Here is a 20203-nt window from a genome sequence, read left to right on the forward strand (position 1 = left end):
TGTCAGCATAGTATTTGAAGTCACACAATGTAGGAGAAAAATCATATAATATCAGGTTGGAAGGAGACCTCAAGGACCACTCGGTCCGACCTTTCCTGGCAGAAGTACAGTTTAACATGATGTCTTAGCACCCAGGCCAGATTGAACTTATGTGCCCAAGACTGCAAAATCCACCCCTTCTTGGGAAGATTATTTCAATGGCTGATTGTTTTCATTGTAAAAAATTATCTTCTTGTGTCTAACTGAAATCTCCCCAGGAGCAACTTGTATACGTTATGTTGCTTATTATGATTTCTCAAAAAAAAAAAGTCTATTTAAAATAAAAATACATTTATATAGTCAGTGCCTTAACATAAGAATATAGCAATGTTTATTAGAAAAATTAAGAATACCTTCTTTTCTTATCTGTATTTACCAGTCTAAGATACTTGTTGATCATGAACAAAGACAATCTTTTCAGAAATAACTGAACTTCAGAAGAACTGTAAGCCCTTTCCAGGTAGGAAATCCCATTTTCATCTCAAAATTATAAACCATGTTTTGTTAAGAGAGTGAAAATAATCAATGAAACTTCAGTAAGTTTTCAGAAGCATTTGACAAGTTCTAAGAAGAGAGAAGCAGTACTTACCATCAAAGCTAATGCTTGCAACTTTGGTATATTTACTTTCAGAGGCTTTTAACGTAACAGGCTTGAAATGTACTGTTATAGCTTCGTTCTGTGGTGTAGGTCTAACACTCTGCAAACAACCAAAATATGAAGCATCTGTAAATTTATAATTGCTAACATGCTGTAAAGCCTTCATATGTCTTTCACAGTGATAAAACTGCAACTAGTTTTGGCCAAGCTCTTATAGGTCTGTCTGTCCTACAGCAAATCAGCATTACAAGTGGTTTTAGAATTTTTTTAGATTCTACAAATTACTCGGTCAATATACAGGAAAGTGAGTAGAAGTGAGTTCTCCTTGAGGATGTTGAATTAAGTGGCACTATGGCCAGAAACGTATTCATAAAATAGAAAACAAACCTTAATTAAAGAAAGATTTAATTTTTATTCTTAATGCTGCAGGATTACAATAGCTGGGCTATTTGTTTCTGGTCACTAACAAAGCTGTTAACTGACTTGTGTGACTACCAGGGAGGATACAGACATTTCTCTTGTCTCTAATCCCATGCTAAGTCTGCAGAGAAAAAAATAACTAACTGTAGATCTTTGATGACACTCGTTCTACACTAACACTTTACAAGGTTGCCCTTTACATTTGAGGATTACTGTTTTAAACTAAAGGGAAAAGGCACATTACTGGAAGAGCTATTGTGTCAGTTATTAGCCAGAGCTGATTTGTAGAGGTTGCTATTGCTATGCAGCAGGATAAGGGATTCCATGTCATCTGTATAAAGATTGCTAGCAAACTATCTAGATTCCATGGAGCAACTGGGCATGAAGCATTTAAATGCTCTTATTCTTGTTTTGCTTAAAATTAGGATGGCTGCCATGATTCTTCCTCCCCAGCTGGCTTTTCCTGCTTTAAGAACAGCTCAGCTGCTCACATAGCAGCTGTTAAGCCACAGCAAATTACAGGATGCTGAATTAAGGAAACTGAAATGAGTGCTGCCTTACCTTCTGCTGGGCTGCAGAGGTTTAGCACCTGCTTAATAAGCAGCTGAGCCTTTCTTGGTCAGGGAGGAACAAGGCAGATAGCTAGTTGTACAAACCAATTACAGTTCTTCCAAGCGAAGCCGTCCTTGATTGTAAATTAAAGCCATAAAAGGGTGCATAAATAACTAAGTTCTGCAGACCACATGATCCTTAGTGGGAACAAGCAGCACTACTCCTGCAGCTAATGAATAATCTCCATTAACTCAACCAGAAGTTTTGTATTTTGGATTTATAGCACTGACCTTTGTCCAACACCATATCTGCATACATGAGGTGCAGGTATTAGTTATTAATTGACTTATGAAGAGAAATACCAATCTCTATTTTCTTCTAATGAGATCCACACTACAAAACTGAAATCTTGACACATCTTTAAAAAAAAAACCCTCTTAAAGCAGATGAAATCAAAGCTGTGATGAAGTTCACAACTTCTGGATGACAGAGATGATTAACATTTCTAGAAGCTCTTTTCACACAAACTGCTTTCTTTAATTACTGGTCTGAAATAATGCTGATTTCATTTACTAAATCAAACTGGAAATATTCAAAAGGACAACCTGTTACCAGAAAAACGGAAGGTTTCAGAGGTGCATTAAACCACAAGTGTAGGAAACCTACATATATTTACTCAAAACATCTACAGCTGGTGAATTTAGTTAAGAAAGAAATTTACACTGTTTTGTTGAAAATTTCTAAACTACATAATGCACATTTCCCATTTGTTGCTTGATTACATGCCATAAAGGGAAATACAGAATTAAGACAACTAAGGAAAAAACAAACGTCCTTAAGAATCCCTTTGACATCACTTTCCTCAAATTTCAACGTATTTCAAATAAAACTCAAGTAAAACCTGTCCTGAAATATGCATCAAAAATCATCAAATATGGACAGGTCCAGAAAATACATACAAAACAAGTTCCATCAAGAACCTAATACCACCAATTTTCCCAGGAAACTTTCCTAACAGCAACTTCTGTAGGGAAGAATAATTTTAAATAGACATGCTTCAGTAGCACATGGCTCTCCCACAGAATGACCCACTCAAGATTCCTGACCCCGCTCTGTAAAGACACATTCAATATTTAGCATAACTGCAGAAAATTAAGGCCTTAAATGTTCTAAAGGACACAAGGAGGGGCTAAAACTTTGTGCTTTTGCAGGAGTTCTTGAGAAAGACTTTGAAGGTTTAAGGACTCTGGGGCTACTTGTATTCTAATAAACTAAAGAGTATGGGTTGGAAGACTGGCACATGTTTGTCTCTACTGTTTACCAGTCAGAAGACTCCTGAACCTAGTTTTGTCTTGCCCACCTAGCACAGACAAAAAAGCCCTGTGGCTACAGTGGTAGGTGCAGGCTGGTTCCATCAGTATCAGAACCACCTCTGAACTGTTTTATTCTGTTTTACAGACACAATTGTCAAAAATTTCTTTGCCTTGTGTTTAATCAAAGAAACACCTAACTTAAAGTTCACTTTCACCTTAAAGAACCATCCAGAACATGGAACAAACTACTACTAAACTGTAATCCTTGACAATTTTGAGATGCATGCAGCCAAACGTGAAGATGAAAACACAACACAGAAGAAAACTATTTCTTGCAGATTGCTAAGAGAAATTATCCCCTATTCTAAAGCTGGGACAGAACTTAATACTTCCTTGTACAAACACTTCTGTTTTCAAACTGAATACAATCCAGCTTCACTAAGGCTGAAGTTTCTGGTTCTTCATGCATCAAACAAGATCAGGACCTCAAGTTTTGAAGTGTCCCTTTACTTTTAGCAGTCAAATAGGTTTAAAGTGCCTTAAGGAAACACAAAATTTTCATTAGAGAGAGAAGGGATAAAATTAAGTGTTCAAACATCTACATTTACCAGATTATTGACAGAATGGCTTAATTGTTGCAGCACGACTAGTTTATCCAGTCATGAAATAAGCATTATTCTCCTTAATAATGGAACAAACCCTATGAAATGAGGAAGATATTATAAGGAGTTTTAAAACTAAAAAAAAAAAAAAAAAGAAAGACTTGCTCTTATTTTCTTCAACCAGTTTGTTCGACCACAGCATGACTAAGTACTTGTAAGCAGAACAACTACAAGTCTGGCAACAGTATTAGCGGTCTCACACACTGATGACCTGAAGATATTTAGTTCCTGCAGCACCCAGCTTAAACATATGCTAAATATAGCCTTGGCCTTTTCTTCTGTCTTCTGACATTAAGATGAAATCTGTCACACAGATCTGTCTCACCACTTTTAAACCCTAACTCTAAAGGGTCAGAAGTCCACTTGTCAACCTTTCCTAGAAGTAAGCTATTCACCAAGTTCCTTCCAAAAATTCTTTACTCTTGCTTTCCACTTTGAAATTCACTAATTGGCACAGCAGCAGAAATTCACACGGTGCTCCAAAAGCTAGAAAAGTTACAAACTTCCCAACAAAGCTGTCCCTTAATGAAAAGAACAACTGACTTGATGTGCTATGTGATACACTGAAAAACACATCATGTCTGAACCTGTGTGTTAGCTTTTTCCTGGCAAAAGTGAGTCCCAAAGACTTAAAAATGCCAAATCAAATGCTTTGATGCACAGTCAAAAAAAAAAAAAATATCTGGAAAAGTTTTGTCATTACAAAAGTTTTGTATAATGATTATCAAGTGACAATCTTTCATTAGATCGATATTTATGGTTTATAGCCCATAATCTGAAGACCATAGATTAAAATATATATATATACATATATATATATAAAAAGGATAGGCTTGGGTCTTTTTTTAAATGGAGGAGTATGAATTAGGTACTACACTACCAGGTATTAGAAGTGATACTGATGGTCTGAAAATGTGGTTATTTGCATTGTAATCAGCAAGTATATTACACACTTAAAAAAACAAACAAATAAAAAAAAACCCAAGCAAACTGTCAAATCTAAGAAGAAAAACATGCAAATATAGCTGGAAATATAATTATTGAATTTACCAATCCTCTCAATGCAAAAATCATATATAGGTCTTTTTGGTTTTTTAAAACCTTCTATGGAAGTTGTGCTATAGCTTACAAAGCCATGATTCCTATAGGATCATCTGACCTCATTAATGCAGTAAGTATCAGGACCTCAACGAATTAAAATCTTTTTGCGCTATACTGTAAGTTTCTCTTGTTTGCAGTATACTGTAAGTTTCTCATCCTGAAAATTATTAGTGAATAACATCTTAGCAAGCACTGCAATGATCCATTGGCACTGTGAGAATTCATCTTAATCACTAAAAGTGTTTCCTGTTTCCGGTTTAAATTCATCTAGCCTCAGTTTCCAGTATCCTAAGATTTTGATAGATCTCTACTATTAAAACACTATTCCTCCTAGTTACAGCTTCAAGCTTTATAAACACAGAAATGCTCTCCAAGATCTCAGTAAGGAACCTTTCCAATCCTTCAGTCATTCTTCTGGCTCCTCTGGTTTCTTTTCAACACTTCAACACTTTTTGAAGTGCACTGGGACAAGGTATAGCTAGCTACACAACTAAATCTGGAAAAAAGGAAGACAGGAAGGGGAGAAGGAAGAAGTGAGAAAAATAGTGGGCAATGAGAAAAATCACACAGGAAAAAGGTATGAATGAACAAAGGCAGACTAAAAGACTAGTGCCAAAATTCTGAAATAAAAACAGAAAGTAGAAAAAATCCAAATGCTAGAATTCTGAAGCTGGCTGCACTTCACATTCAGCTCCAGTGGTGTTACTGCAAAGGGCTCTAGAGTGTTTGAGGTGGGTTTTTTTGTTTGTTATTTCAAGCAACAAAGCAGATAAGCTCAAGAAAAAAGGGGTAATTTTACAGGCAGCTCTTGAAATCCACCCTTTGCTTATCCTAAAAAATTATGTTGGGGAGCCACTTTATACACTGATGTGTAAATGTGGTATGTGTATGATGAAGACAAAGAATCTTACAGACTCTGTATTAATCTCTCAGTCACTGAACTATTGAAGTTCAGTAATCAATGAATTACTGTTCTCAAGTATAAAAGTTTCCAAAGGTTCAGATATTGCAGGCACAGCCTGAAAATGCTGTTCAGGGCATTCAAAGGAGGCTATGGCGTAAATGAATTTTACCATGCAGAAAAATTATTCGCTCTGCTATTAAATTACATTTTCAGTCACATATCACCTAGCTTCAAATTCTGAACACTGCATAGTGAACCTGTAAATGCTCAATTTTTATGAGAAAAAGTAAATCCAAGTAGAAAGTTTCAAACTGAAAGAAATTAAACTTACTGTAATTGGCACATCTTTTGTTCCTGAATTTAATAAATGCAGATTTAAAATTTTTGGCAGATCTGTTAAAGAACAAAAAACACACCTGTCTATTAGGCTATTTTAACATGTGAATCTTATATAAAGTCATTTACACTAGCTGGTTTCTTATATACTCCACTGCTCAGTTTTAAAAAGTTATACTAACATGACAGAATGGCCGGTCAAAATAGCTAGTCCCAAGAATCTGACACAAACTGCATTTTTTTGTATTAGTAAGTATTACATGCTTCAGCTTACCACTCATATTTCTAACACATTAAGAGGTGAACAGACTAAAAATACTATAGTTGATGAGTCAGAAGCACCATGTTCAGAAGAAATTACTTTTACTTGAAAATCTTAACATGTTAAGGAAGTAGCATGGAAAAGTTCTTCAGAAGCTATCTTTTTTTAGTTGAACAAAAGATATATACTGGTTTTTGTCAGCAATAAATCCCTCTTGCAGTTTCAACAAATACCTCTGGTTTTACTACTTTCTGATACATACTTTTTTATCTCTAAACAATATTAATGTAAGTGTAAAATGTTAAGCCCAAATGTGTTAGAGGCCATTTAAAAAAATTCTATCATAAAACATTTGATCAAGTTTGCAACCTTCACTTTTCCCTGTGTCTGAAAATTATTGACTTACCCAGAAGTAAAGCAATTTTCACAAGTTCACAAACTAATTGAACTGAAATGCTTTTCAGACTAAGCCATCTGCAACTGTGTAACATTAACCTTACTACTGGACTTACAACCTGGTGTGCAAACTACTGCTTGCTTGTACACACCCCAAAAGTACTCTTGCATCTGTGCACTACTGTAATCTGCCGTTGTCTTTTTAAAAGCATCATTCCACAAGCAACCCTGAACAGTACAAAGGTAACTGGGCTTTCCTCTCCTCACCCTACCCCTGATAAATACTTTGTGAACTGAAGAATGGTTTACCTTGTGTTCGCAGTGTACCAAAATCTAGCATTTCTGTTGATGAATAGATTCCTGGTGCTTAAAAAAAAAAAAAAAGTTACTTATTATACTAAGTTAATTAATTTGAATAACTGAAAAAAAGCCCAACCAAAACACAAAGCAAACCCCAAAATCAACAAAATCCCAACCACTCTTTCACAAACCTGTTGTAACTTCAACTTCAACAGGCAGAATAATAACTTCTGTGTTGTCTGAGGCATTTGTTTTTATTCTAATGAAGGCTGTATGATTATCTGCTTCTCTGGAAGAAAAGCTGGCTCTCATCACTCCTTTTGTTTCATAGGGAGGTATTTCCTGATAAATAATCAAAGCACATCTATGAAAGCACAGTAATGACAAAAAAACCTGTCACACCAAATAATTACAATAGAAGCATTGAGTACAATTGTGTTAAGAGAAAAAGCTACAATAGCAGGAAGAGATAGGCTTCATAAAACTAAAATTACCATTAAATTTATTAAAGATAGTTATAATAATCTAATATGACACTGATTGAAACTATGTATACACAAGAGAACTTTCATATCCCGTTTGATTAAGTTAATGATTCTATTATTTTAATGTTTATGTATTCAATTTGTGATAAAAAGATAGTAGACTAAATTAGCAGAATCTGGCAATAAACAAAAGATATTCAGAAAAATGTTGATAGTAATATCAAATATTGACTGCATATTCTAAGTGTTTTTTCTTCAAAGCAGACACAAGCCATACAGTTTCAGCGCTAAACACAAACTGAAACAGTGCATAACTCTATGCAGCCAGAAGCTTGTGGAGCTCCATGTTTATTAGACACCATGTAATTTACAGGGAAAAGTCAAGATGAATTTTAGTTTCTGTACCATGCCCAATCTGCATTCAGGGTTTGAAAGACATCTCTTTCTGTATTTTCTGGACACAGCTGCAGCACAAGACTAACTTCAGCACTACAGCTGAAATACTAACATCCAATTGTCTTCCTCATCACATTACACAATATCTGAGGACTGAATTTTTGGTCGCTTGCTTGGGTTTTGTTTTTAAATAGAAGATGAAAACAACCTTGACTGGAAATTTTCTAAGGCATAATGACTGCAGATGTATTCTTTGAAAACTGTTGAATATCAAAGTAAGAAAATTTCAAGTTCTGTATTCACAGACCCTTCCATATGGTTAGCTAAGGATCCAAAGTTGGTCAGATTAAAAAATACTCCTGCATATGCAGACTACTCCATCCAATCATTTAAACATTTGGCATCAGAACAATTTTGTACAATTATGTATGTCCATATGTCAAAGTATCATCACCATATCTCAAATAATTTCTGCTACTTTGAAGCTTTTTCTAACCAGTGCAGCTCTTGACATAACCAATACAATGATGTATCTGTGTGTTTCCTCCTACTGGTTTGATTTCTTCAAGCTGTCTTACTGTTTTAAAATACCAATGGTTATATGAAAATGCATACCAATGGGTATGAAAATGGATGGATAGAGGAAACAAGAGAATTAATCCTTGCCAGACACTGAAAGCTTTCACATATGAGTCATCCTTACTTTAACTGGTAACCTGGCCAAGAGAAGCTGAAAAGCTTCATTCTCTGAAAAGCATCTCCCTTGAGCTCTCCTGACAACTAGGAAGGGACCATCTTCAGAAGCAATGCGATTGACTAAAGCAGTGCCAAAATATTAGGATATTTATGTTTTAAAATCCATTTTCATTTCAACATCTAACTCTCAGCATCTGTTTCCACTGCATTTTTTAAAATGTTGTGATCTGTGTTAATGCTTATTTCCTTGTAACTTTTGTACCTAAAACTAAAATTCTGCCACTCTAATGGATTTTCTCCAGAAAAGAATTAAGCACTGTGATTGTCCTTAGTAACTCACTTGGAAATATCTTCTTAAAACAAATATAACTGTTACATTACTGTAATGATACTTTTGAGCAAGAGACAAACTTAGTTAGGAGCCCAATGGCTCTGAAGTCTCTCCTACACCAAAAACCAGTCATCAAAAAAACCAAGTAATTCTAACTGAAAAGCAAAATACATTTTGTTTCTAGCTGGACATTACCAGTGGTGTGACATACAGCATGGAGCCAAGAACTGTACCTTCAGGATTTTTCCAGATTTTATTTCACTTAAAGGTATCAGTATGTGTTACTTCAAACCAGATCTAATGAGCCAGACCACAAGTCTATCCAATCCACTACCTTGTCTCTAGCAGCAGACATGATGAGTAGGGAGTAGCTGCAGAGCATGCATGTGGGAATATTTTCCAGAACACTTTCCAGCCACTTTCATGATCTAGGGATTTACTTCAGCTACGCACACTGATGTTTTATTTAGTAGTCCATAATAGATTTTTCTTCCCTAAGTTTGTTCAGCTTCATTTTCAGCCCATGTGCGCATTCATAGTAATTTGCAGGAAGGACTTTCTAAGTTAAAAAATCCCAGCATCACCAAAAAAGCCAAGACAAATAAAAAAGACCCTAAATGACAAACCAAACAGAAAAACAAGTGCACTTATTCTGTGGGTTAGATCCAGCTCACAGGCCTCCAGAACTGAAAGCTCAAGCTTCATTCTAATGGGAATCATTTTATTCCTCACATTTCAAAACAGCACAGTTCAATACATATGGCTTATCTTAATTAAACCTTTCATTCAACTCCTACTACCATAACATTAACAGACCCTGTTATTGTTTCCATTTTTATAGGATATTTTAAATCATTACACGACAAGACACAATGTTAGTAAAAAACCCCCAAAGGCTAAGCTCATATCAAAATAAAACCTCCCAAGCAAGTACAATGAGTGCTACAAGACATGGCTACTCACCCATAGCTTTCTTGTACCTCCCTGCTGACCTGTTGGAAGCTCTAGATGGAGATCACCTCCACTGGAATACACTTCTACCACCTGAGGTGGATAACAGGAAAATGTTAGCACTCAAAGAGATCCTGCTTATTTATCAGGCATTATCATGTGCAACAGCATAAGTTAAAGACTATTTGACCACTGAATACCTTACAAATTCACTTTAATGCTGATTTGGCCATTTATGATAGTGCTACATTTTTATGTGCTTTCTAGAGCATTTTACTGTTTGTGAATCACTTAACAGAACCAGAATTCGGTAAGGTGAAGACATCAGTCTTGCCTGAACATAAGAAGGTTTTCCAAAGACTACATACTGGCGTACACTGAAACAACACCTTACGTGGTGCAAAACAGAGAGAATGAAGCTAAGAGGCATCACTGGATTAAAAGATCTATTTGTTTGCTTCAGTATTCTTCCTAATTACCAGTGAAATGAAAATCTTTATTTTTTAGGAATTACAACCATTTTAAAAACTGAAACTGGAAAACCTCAGTTTAGGAAATTAAGAGATCTGTGACTATAATCTACAATGTCTAGAACTGATTTGCATTTGAACAGAAAAAAAAAATCATATGAAAGATATGACTTCAAATAGCTCTAAAGTTCAAACAGAATTTTAAGAAGTACCAAAATAAACAAAATTTCAGTTTAATACTATAAACGAGCATTTAATGATTTTTCTCCCATGCTTACCTGTAGAGGTTCACTGTGAGGGTTATGGATATTTATTATAGGAGAGAAACTGCTATTTACAGGAACTCGGGCCCCAATAAATGGGCGCAATCGATAGGGGTTTGGAACTCCAATGCCAAACACCTGGTTGAGAAAAAGAAACACAAACTTAAGTAGCTATATGTAATTGTTGCAGAGCCTAACATGCACACCCACTTTAGCAATCCACCAAGAACTCTTTTCAATTAGTTTTATAGCATACTTGTAACCAAACCTTTAAAACCAGAATTATATTAAAGCTTTGAAATAAAAAAACTGGTTTAGTTTGCAGCTAAAGGCTGTTCCTCATTTCTACTATTTACTTACATGTGTGCTGAAAAACATGCAATCAAAAAAACCCTTTTTTTCTGACGCTCTGGAATAGTGTCAGATAGACAGATACCAATTAAAGGTTAATGAAATATGAAATGTTCCTTTAATCATATCATTATCAAACTATCCATATTGATAAGTATTTTTTTTGTTGTTTGCAAAACATTTTCATGGTAAGAGTTACATTCTTTCAACAAGAGGATTTTTCTCATTTTTCACTTTCTGGTGTCTCTCATCTGTCTGAATTATCTTTCTGAATCTCCAGTGAGTAATTTTTTGCAAGCTTAATGAATAACATTGTCTTGCCACTGTATCAGATAAGTAAAGAGCTAAAGGATGAGCTAGATCCCTACAATGAGCTACTAAAATAACACACGCAAAAAAGGTATTGGGAGGATTTTAAATCCTATGTAATTTCACTGATCTGGCTTACAGTACTGCCCTACTGATCTTAACAATGGCTTATCTGTATTACAACTAACAAAAGGGGTGGAAACTTCTTCAACTGGGTTGATGGGAAAAAAACCCCAAACCAACAACCCACCACTATTGTGCAAGTATCCTTGGATGGTTAAGCATCCCATAATAGATACTGCTTTGCCTGATTCACACTTCACTTTTCTGGAAAGAGTATAATTCTCTTACCTGATAAGTAAATACCCCATGATTAGAAGTGTTAATAAATAAAGTGTTCTCCACATTTCCCACTACTCTTGCGAGGAAAACTACATCGAAGGACGTATTCCCTCCTGGAAGAATTTTCTGGAAAAGATAAAAGTAAGGAAGCAGAGAATAAGTAAAACTGTTTACTGAATAAATTGCATTATGCAGATGAACAATAGTTTTTGTGCTGCAGAAGATCCTCATGTGTTCTTTGTGGAATAGTGGTGTTAGAAAGTCAACTGCAGATTTGGAAAGAAAAGGTAGAACTTTAACAAAGGAGATGTGTAACAAACTAATAAAAATAGCAATAATTTAAAACCATTAGCTAGTGCAAGATCATATTTAATTGAACTTTTGCACTGAATTCTGAATTTAGAGTTCAGCTTATCATGAAAGTATTTTACACTGACAATTCAAAAGTCACTGGAGAAATGCAACTGCTACAAGACTTCCATAAATGCAACAAGTTGCTTATTACAGACAGGTTTTCTAAATTTTTTCATGGTTACATGGCTCTTGCTAAGCCACAGGCCCTGCAGACAAAGCTGAAACCAGAGGACTCTATCTGACAGCAATGTGGTTAGGAGTTAACCCTGCTGACACCGTGCTTTTGAACATGCAAGTTCCCGTAACACAATTACTTACAGCTGAAAGTACACTGGAGTGACTACTGCACACTAAAACCACTTCACGTGACTTAGAATATTCAGAAAATTTATAGGAACTGTATAGCCTGTTTCTGTAAGTGCTCTGAGGAAATGTACTCACTTCAGCAACAAAGGAGATCTGCTGTTAAACCATCTATAATATACATTTCCAATGTACTCAGAGACTCCTGTTTCTGTGCTCAGTTCAAATTTGCTCTGATATGAGATAAAGAACTGAAGTGTCTTAATACTTCTAGATATGTAATTATTGCAGTAAGTCACTTTTTAGAGAAGTTTCCATTCAGATTCAAGAGGAGGAAGAAAAGCTAATTCTGAGAAAGTAAAAAAACTTACCCTATTTTGGAAAAACGATGCATGAAAATGTGATGTTGTAGCAGATATTGATACTAATGTAATTGTTTCTTCTGAGCTAGGGTTATGTAGGTAAACTTTTTCCATTTTTGGCATTCCAACTGGCCTGTCAAAATAGAGACAGAAAATATTTACCAAGTGTCAGAAATCTAGACAATAAGCATTGGACTTTTTTCCCATTATACTAGATAGGAGCATAAAAGTGATGAACACTGACAACAGAGCTTTGCATTTAATGCTTTCTTCAAGTAACTTATATATCTCGGACCTATAAGAATTACTTATTTAACATATTTTCCATTATTTTATTGCTTATTTTCCTGAAGCAACCTAATGTTGCATCATGCTCATGAAATTCTATTGTCAGATTTTTACTTCAGAACGAAAAGAAGCAAAATTTTCTATTCCTATGCTAGAACCTTTAAATAATTTTCTTAAGACAGAGTGTATGCCGCAACTGAAAATAAACAGGACACACCCTAGACAAAAGTCTGAATGCAAATTTTTTTCCCATGATAGATTATAAGTAGTCTTACCCAGAACACAGAATTTTTCTGGTATATTTTATAATATTCTCTACAAAATCAAATATGCAGACATGCACAGTAACAACTATTTTATTTTTATATTGTATTTGAATTCATACCTTAAGTAAAAACATAAAATCTTGATATAAGTTCTAGAATTTAGGAACCCTAAAACATGGAAGTCACACAGTCAAACAAACCGCACAGTTTTTCAGTAACAAGACATGCTAAATTTATTCGACACAGGCTTTTGGCTAGTGTCTTTTTGCTTACAGCAGTTGAGGTGACAAACGCTCCAGTTTCGTCAATTATTTTTCAGACTTTACTGTCTCTTCAGAATTTTTTTCATGCCTTTTAACTTATACATGTTAAATATCAGCACCAAGGCACTAATAAAGCATATAGTTTACAGATTAAAAATTGCTGCATTTTGAATTCTGGATTTCAAAATAGTTAACTCTTAACTTTCAGGCTACATGTAGTCCATGTAGCACTTTCTCCCATGTCACTTGCTCCAAACACTGCAAGGACACCAAAACTACTGATAAGAATAATACTGCATCACCTGCAGTGATGATGACCAGAAACTGACAGCTGTTCTGCCATCCTCCAATTAACCTTAACAGACCAAATTATTATGTGCTATTGCAGTCACAGTTTTTCAGCTTAGAGGGGGTGTGGAATATATCTCAACAGATGAGGCAATGTAACTTCGCTGTAAATTAAAGGCTCCATTGCATGGAAAATTTAGTGACAATAAACAAACTATGCCATATTTTAACAACTTATTGTGGTTCCTACTTCTTGTAGCAGGAACCTCCCACACATGAAACATGGGCTAAAGAAGCCAATGCTAAAGACCATGTTATTAATTCAAAGACACAATTATTAACCACCAATAAATGACACTGTCACGAACAAAAATATATCTGCAGTCTGCCACTGTAAAACTCTTTGCTTTGTTTGCTGAGTTCACCCAATTTCATCTTCATTAGCAAACACTTGTTCTTGATCCTTCTTTCACTGTCAAAAAATCTTTGACTCCTCTAACTTCACCAGTGACAAAGACCACAATATCTCTTGCCTTTTAAAACCTGTACAAAACCAAACATCCGGGTTAAGCCCTAGCAGAAAATATTTTCATCTCTTGCTAGCATACATGGGGATATCAGAAAAGGAAATGGTTTATCAGCTATGACATTTTTCATTAACTACTGCTACACTGTTGATCAATGGAATTAAACAGTAAACCTATGCACCTGTTTTCCTTTTGCTAGGAAAAAGCTTACCAGACCAGAGGAATCCAAGTGAGATTGCACCCCTCCAAATTTCCTCATGTCTACCCCACAAAAATCCCACCGTAAAAACATACATGCAAATCCACAACCAAGGAAAGTGTCTGCTGATAGGGAGTTACCCAGCACCCCCAGAATTAGGAACCCCCCACTTCAAACACTCTTTCACCGACATCACTACAGATGGCCTGGCGTATTTTATCTGCTTGGTAACTATGAAAAGCAGAAGCTTCTATACCAGTCAACATTTTTTGCAACAAATTCCTTGTTTAGACAAAGTGGTCAACCCTTAAAGCAGTACTCTGATTCTACCAACACAATTTTTTTTTTTTTTAAGAAAGGGAAGAAATAAAACAGTCAATCTCCTCCAACACTGAAGAAAGCTCTTCCAGCTTGAGGATCAGCTGTCTGTTCCCTAGTTCTCACTACAATTTTTCACTCTTCTTAATGGAAGACATGCTCCCAGTGCCTTAATGCAACTCCTTTGTTTGCCACAGTGCAGTTTTTTGGGTATCTCTTTTCCCCAAAGCACGTTCAGCAGCTCATCAAGAACGGGAAATCATCCCCCTATTCTGTAACAAAGCACTCCAATCACTCTTCATGTGAGGACTTAACAGCAAAAACTAGAATCAAACACAGTTCCTTCCAATCACGACAGCAAAAAGAAAGATATGAGTAGATTTTAAACACTATGTTACATGTGAGCAAATGACATGACTAGTGTATCATCTGTGGTCTCTAAAGAGAAACAGCTATGTACTGAAAACTGAAAATCAGAGTTGACTTCAGTGACACATGATGCATCATGTGTGAACCATCACAAAGCCAAGAAAATTATCTTGAATGAATTGGCAATAATGAAACACCAGTCTGCTCATGTCAGAAAGGTAGTCTGCAAATAAAACTCATCAGTCAGGAAATATTTCAAATAGTAACAATCTTTAAGACAGTTTTCCAGTTTTGAAAAGAAGGGCCTGTACATCTGTTTGAGAGGCTCAAGTCTGTAAAAAAACCAAACTGATAGGGAAACAGCTATCACCAACACCACAGAGATCAATAATTTCATATTCCAGACTCAATTACCACAGTATAATTATGGGTATTAAAGGCACTAAAAAGGAATTCTGATGTTAGGATTTTGTTTTAGTTTACTCTTTTGCTGACCATTCTGATTTTGAAACAGTGAGTCTGGTATTACATTTGGCTGAGATACAGCTTTCCTTATACTCTTTAAGTGTGATGTTACCCAAATATACAGAAATAGGACCTCATAAATCTCACCTGTATTTTTTGCCGTCAGACATGGAAAAATCCAGGTATGGCACTGTGCACCAGACACCTCTAATGAACCTGCATCCCAAGCAATAGTCTCATAAGGGATGCTCTCCAAGCTGCAGATTATCAAACCAATAATGATTTGCACAAGTATGGTTGTAGCTGATGCCAAATTTTAGAGCAGAATTTCCCAGAGCAGTCACAGCTATCACTTTTTATTGTGGGAAACTGGTACAGACCTTCAGGCAAACATGAACTATCAAAACACGTAAGATTTTGCTCCTGATCCTTTGTCCCTGCATAATGCTAGGTCAACCTACACTGATAAAAAAACTGATACCACAACCTAGATGAGAAGATGATAATTAACAAGAGTGAGGTGCCTGGTCAAATGGGTAAAGAAGCCTGTGTTAATGTTCTTTACTGCTGCAACTCAACTCTTTCCAAAGTCTGAGTTAGTACCTGCAGTGTATTGTAAGCATGTCCTTATAGTGGAATTCATTGCAGTTCCAGTGATCAAAAGGTAGATTATTTTAACAATGGAAATCAGCTCTTGCAAATGTTGGGAAGATGAGTCCTTGAGTTATTGGCCCAAAACTGACTTGCAAAAACATGTAGCTACTCATTGCAAAGCAAATACAAATTGAGAAAATTCGCTTTTAAAAGAGCAGAATTTTTTTTCTTACTGCATATAGTTTAAGCACCTCTGTAAAATGCTCACTTGATTTACAAAAAACTGATACAAATCTATTACTGAAAAGCAAAAGATATGAATTCAGTAGATACATTCTTCCTCTTCCATCTCTTATTCTTTCTAATGAGATTGCAGAGAGAAATGAAATCCATCAAAAGCTTCCTAGATACATTTTGAAATGCTGGGAATATAGGTAAATATACTCAATATTTAAATCTGGTAAATTTCTCATGCATTTGACAATTTGACAGGTTTTCCTCCATGTATTTTTTTAATTTAGCATCTTTGGCAACTGCGGACACAATTGTAAAACCAGTTGTCAAGCAACATATCAGAAGTGTCACAAGGGTTAAATCAGATCCTGTCATACAGTATCCTATCAGACAGGGGTGAATAACAGATGCCTAGAAGGCAGAAGTGTAATGTGGAAAGCATACAAAGTCAGGTGCCCTGGACACTCCCCTAGGCACAGGAACTTCCTGAACAAATGAAGACGGTTCTCCAGCCAGAAGATCAGACTGAGCAAGCTCCAACAATAAGAATTTGGGTGTTGACTTGTAACGTATCCAACTATTTTTAATTAAAAGAAACAAAACTAGCTGGTCTTACAAGGTTACCTCTAGAGACTGAAAGACAATGCCTTTTGTGCCCCATTCTGAAGAAAAACGGTAGTTTCCTTAGACAAAGGAAGCCTCCTGCATCATGTACAAAACTAGAGAAATAGTGAGTAGATTCTCACTAATTTAGATTCTTCCTGCTTCACACAAAACCGGTTGAGTGACACAGGCAAGTGGCTTCCTCACTTGAAGTTAAGAGCAGTTGAAGCACATACATTTGCATTCCCAAACATGTCTCCAACTCAGAAAACCAAAGAAAACAGAAGGGTTTTGGTTTTGTACATATACTAACCTATAAATTGGTTCTTTCTTAGCTTCCAGATTTCACTGACTTTTAACAGAGAAAGTTCTTTGACATTAGACTTGACAAAAAGTTGGTGTCAACGTAACATACTAAATAGGGCAAGTGCCCCATTTTAAGTTAGGAATCTAACTTAGATACCATACAAGAAAATCACACCTTTTCCAAACAGTTATCAAAACCACATATACAAGTAGTAGAGTTTATCCAACCATGTCACCAAGTGTGATTGGAATGAATCTAGGAGTGTAATGAACTTTCAGCAGCACTGTGCAGTCTAGCATGATATGTGAACAAAAACTGAGGCAGATCTGGATGAAATGTCAGTTTACTGTCAACAATTTCTCACATTCAACTAACTCCAAGGGAAATGGAGCTTCCTTTAGCAGCATTTCTTTAAAATTCCAACAATCTCACTTGCACACACTAGAAGTATATCAAATGTACCGTGTAAACATTCGGATGTACATTATAGACAACTTACTTTTAAGTAAATGTACTTAACATGTAGGAAAAATAATGGCCTGAATAAATTCTCTAAGTGCTAAAATTCTTCACTATTTTTTGTATAAGGGATTAGAGTTCTTGAAGAAGACCAACCATTTTGCTGAACTTACATCAACCTTATGTTACTTGAAGTAACTCCCATGGCTTTAAGGATATTTATATCTACTGTATATCTAGTACATGTGAACACTTAATCTATAGCTCAGGGAAACTCCCAATAGCTAAATTAACAATATAATTTCTCTATTCTTTTACCATGCTAGTCCTCCCCTAAGTTTTACACCAGTCAAGCCTTACAAGAGCGTAAATCAGTTTACACTGCAGTACAGCACATTCATGATACGCCTTGACTTTCTACATGCTCCCTTTTCATTTGTATCTTGTTCTTAATTCATGTCATTAGAAGTGCAACTGTAGGCAGTAGAGTCTAGATTCAAAGGGGGGTATATTAAAACAGGTTTAAGATAGGCTGTATTCCCCAGATTTTTACCCATTCTGACACTATCCTGTCCTTAAAGTAAAGCATGTCCATTACGTTAGAGTAACATAAGGTCTCCACACCTGCAAGAAGGTCTCGGTATTTGAACATTGCAAGCAATTGCTTTCAAGCCCAGATTAAGCTTTCACAGAATATCCTGCCAAATACTAGAGTTCACAAACAAGAAACACGAAAACATTACAAAAGTCTCCTAATCAAAACACTTCAAAGGAAATGCAAAATGAGATTATCAATATAAAACTGAAAAAAAGAACCTCAGAATACCACCAATGAGAAAATTTTGTCTGAGAATGGGACCTTGCTCAAATTGAGTGAAGCAAGAACCTCCGTTCACCACAAAAGAATATGTTGATGAAGGATTAAAATATTACTGTAACCAAAAGTATAATTTCATACATCACCAATCATTTCTATGAAACAGGATGTGAACTTCATCTAAAAGAGCTCCACATTCAAAAAAAATTCTGATAAGCAGTTCTAGCTTATATTTTATATCCTAACATACTCAACAGACAAGTGCTCCATTATCAAAAGGTACCCCTATAAAAAAAATTAAGTTGAAGAACTTAAACATCACTTTTGATACTGTCAGAGCTGAATTAACAAAGATGAAGGCAACATACTAAGATCTATGAAGATCCACATTCTCCCACAAATTTGGTGCAAGAATTGAATAGAAACTGCCCTGTAAAAGTATTCTTCAGCCTTCACCCCAGGTGGCCATCTGTAAGACCTCTAATATGAACACCTGTCTTAAACATAAAGTCATATAGATAATGACTGTTTTGCCAAAATAGCCTCTGAGCAACCAACTCCCAAAGCTACAGAGAATAACTTAATGATTACTGTTTGTAGGTTAGAACACCTCAGTTATTCCCATTTAACAACAGGGCAGAGTAACAGTTTAAAAGAGAGAATACAAGAAACAGAATGCTGGTAAAAAAACCCAAACCATCAGCTAGTTGTGGAGCTGGCTTTAGGTGGAAGGTTTTTTTTCTTGTTTTCTTTAAAGCCCTGAATCTCCAATACTCAAGATGCTGCAGAATTAGTTCCAGAAAAATACTGGCATTGCTTCAGAAACACAAGAAAGAGGCTTACACATTAAATAACCAAATGAGTATTCCACACTTAGTCAAGTAGTCCCCTGGCACAGTGATATGGGAGAACCTGCCTCAGTTCTATCCCATTCCCAGAGGCTTAATGTATACAGAGAACATTTGGGATCTCTTCAAGTGAGCTAAAGATTTGCATATCCTTTTGCATATCCTAACATATAGCATGCATTTCTTTTGATAAGTGTGAGATTACCTGGACTACCTTCAAAGTGGTAGAATATGGTAGTGTTTGCCTTATATTAAAACAGCATTAAAAAACCCTCCAACTGTTATAAACCAGAAGTAGAAGGCCATTTTAATCTCATCTCCAGGTGGAATACAGGAAGTGTGTCTACAGCACATATTTATCAACTTAATACTGGTTTTGATTTTCTGAGATCCTCTGATAAAGTAACTTTTATTAACTATTATCCCCGTTTAAATTGGCATGTTTTTGGAACATCTGATTAAATCCACACACTCTAAGCAGACCAAAAATGTCACGGGAAGAATGGCTTGACTTACAACTGAAAATAAATATTAGATCTTTCTTTAGCTTAGGTATGGTACATGTTGATAGCGCAGCATAAACACGAACTTGGAACAAGTTTGCTCTACTAAATGCTACATGCTACCTATTAACAAAACACCCTTTGGGTATAGTACTTATTCAGAAACTAAACATGCATTTTATGCCTTTTCTAAAATCCATTATTAACAAAGACAGACAAGTCAGAATTTGAATGTGAAAACCCTGTCTGTTTTAAAAGGCAAAAAACTCTAAAGCTTAAATCTGCATTAACTGATTTCCAAGGTGCTTGGCACCTGCAGCTTCTTCCCACCATAAGGCTAAGTTACTCAGCATTTCTCA

At 35.7% G+C, this 20203-nt stretch overlaps 1 protein-coding gene across 1 annotated transcript in view; it reads right to left on the minus strand.

Moving 5' to 3' along the window:
• TMEM131 (transmembrane protein 131) overlaps window positions 1-20203 on the minus strand; it is a gene marked incomplete at its 5' end in the record, with an annotated part of 94135 nt that overhangs the window by 34083 nt on the left and 39849 nt on the right. Inside the window, 8 exons of the mRNA XM_083855226.1 lie at window positions 629-737; window positions 5921-5982; window positions 6893-6949; window positions 7075-7225; window positions 9755-9835; window positions 10491-10613; window positions 11487-11603; window positions 12506-12629. Of these exons, the coding sequence (XP_083711352.1) occupies window positions 629-737; window positions 5921-5982; window positions 6893-6949; window positions 7075-7225; window positions 9755-9835; window positions 10491-10613; window positions 11487-11603; window positions 12506-12629 (824 nt within the window). The remainder of the gene's footprint in view (window positions 1-628; window positions 738-5920; window positions 5983-6892; window positions 6950-7074; window positions 7226-9754; window positions 9836-10490; window positions 10614-11486; window positions 11604-12505; window positions 12630-20203) is intronic.

This window comes from Zosterops lateralis, assembly GCF_965231275.1.
Source record: "Zosterops lateralis genome assembly, chromosome: 2".
NCBI classification, from domain to species: domain Eukaryota; kingdom Metazoa; phylum Chordata; class Aves; order Passeriformes; family Zosteropidae; genus Zosterops; species Zosterops lateralis.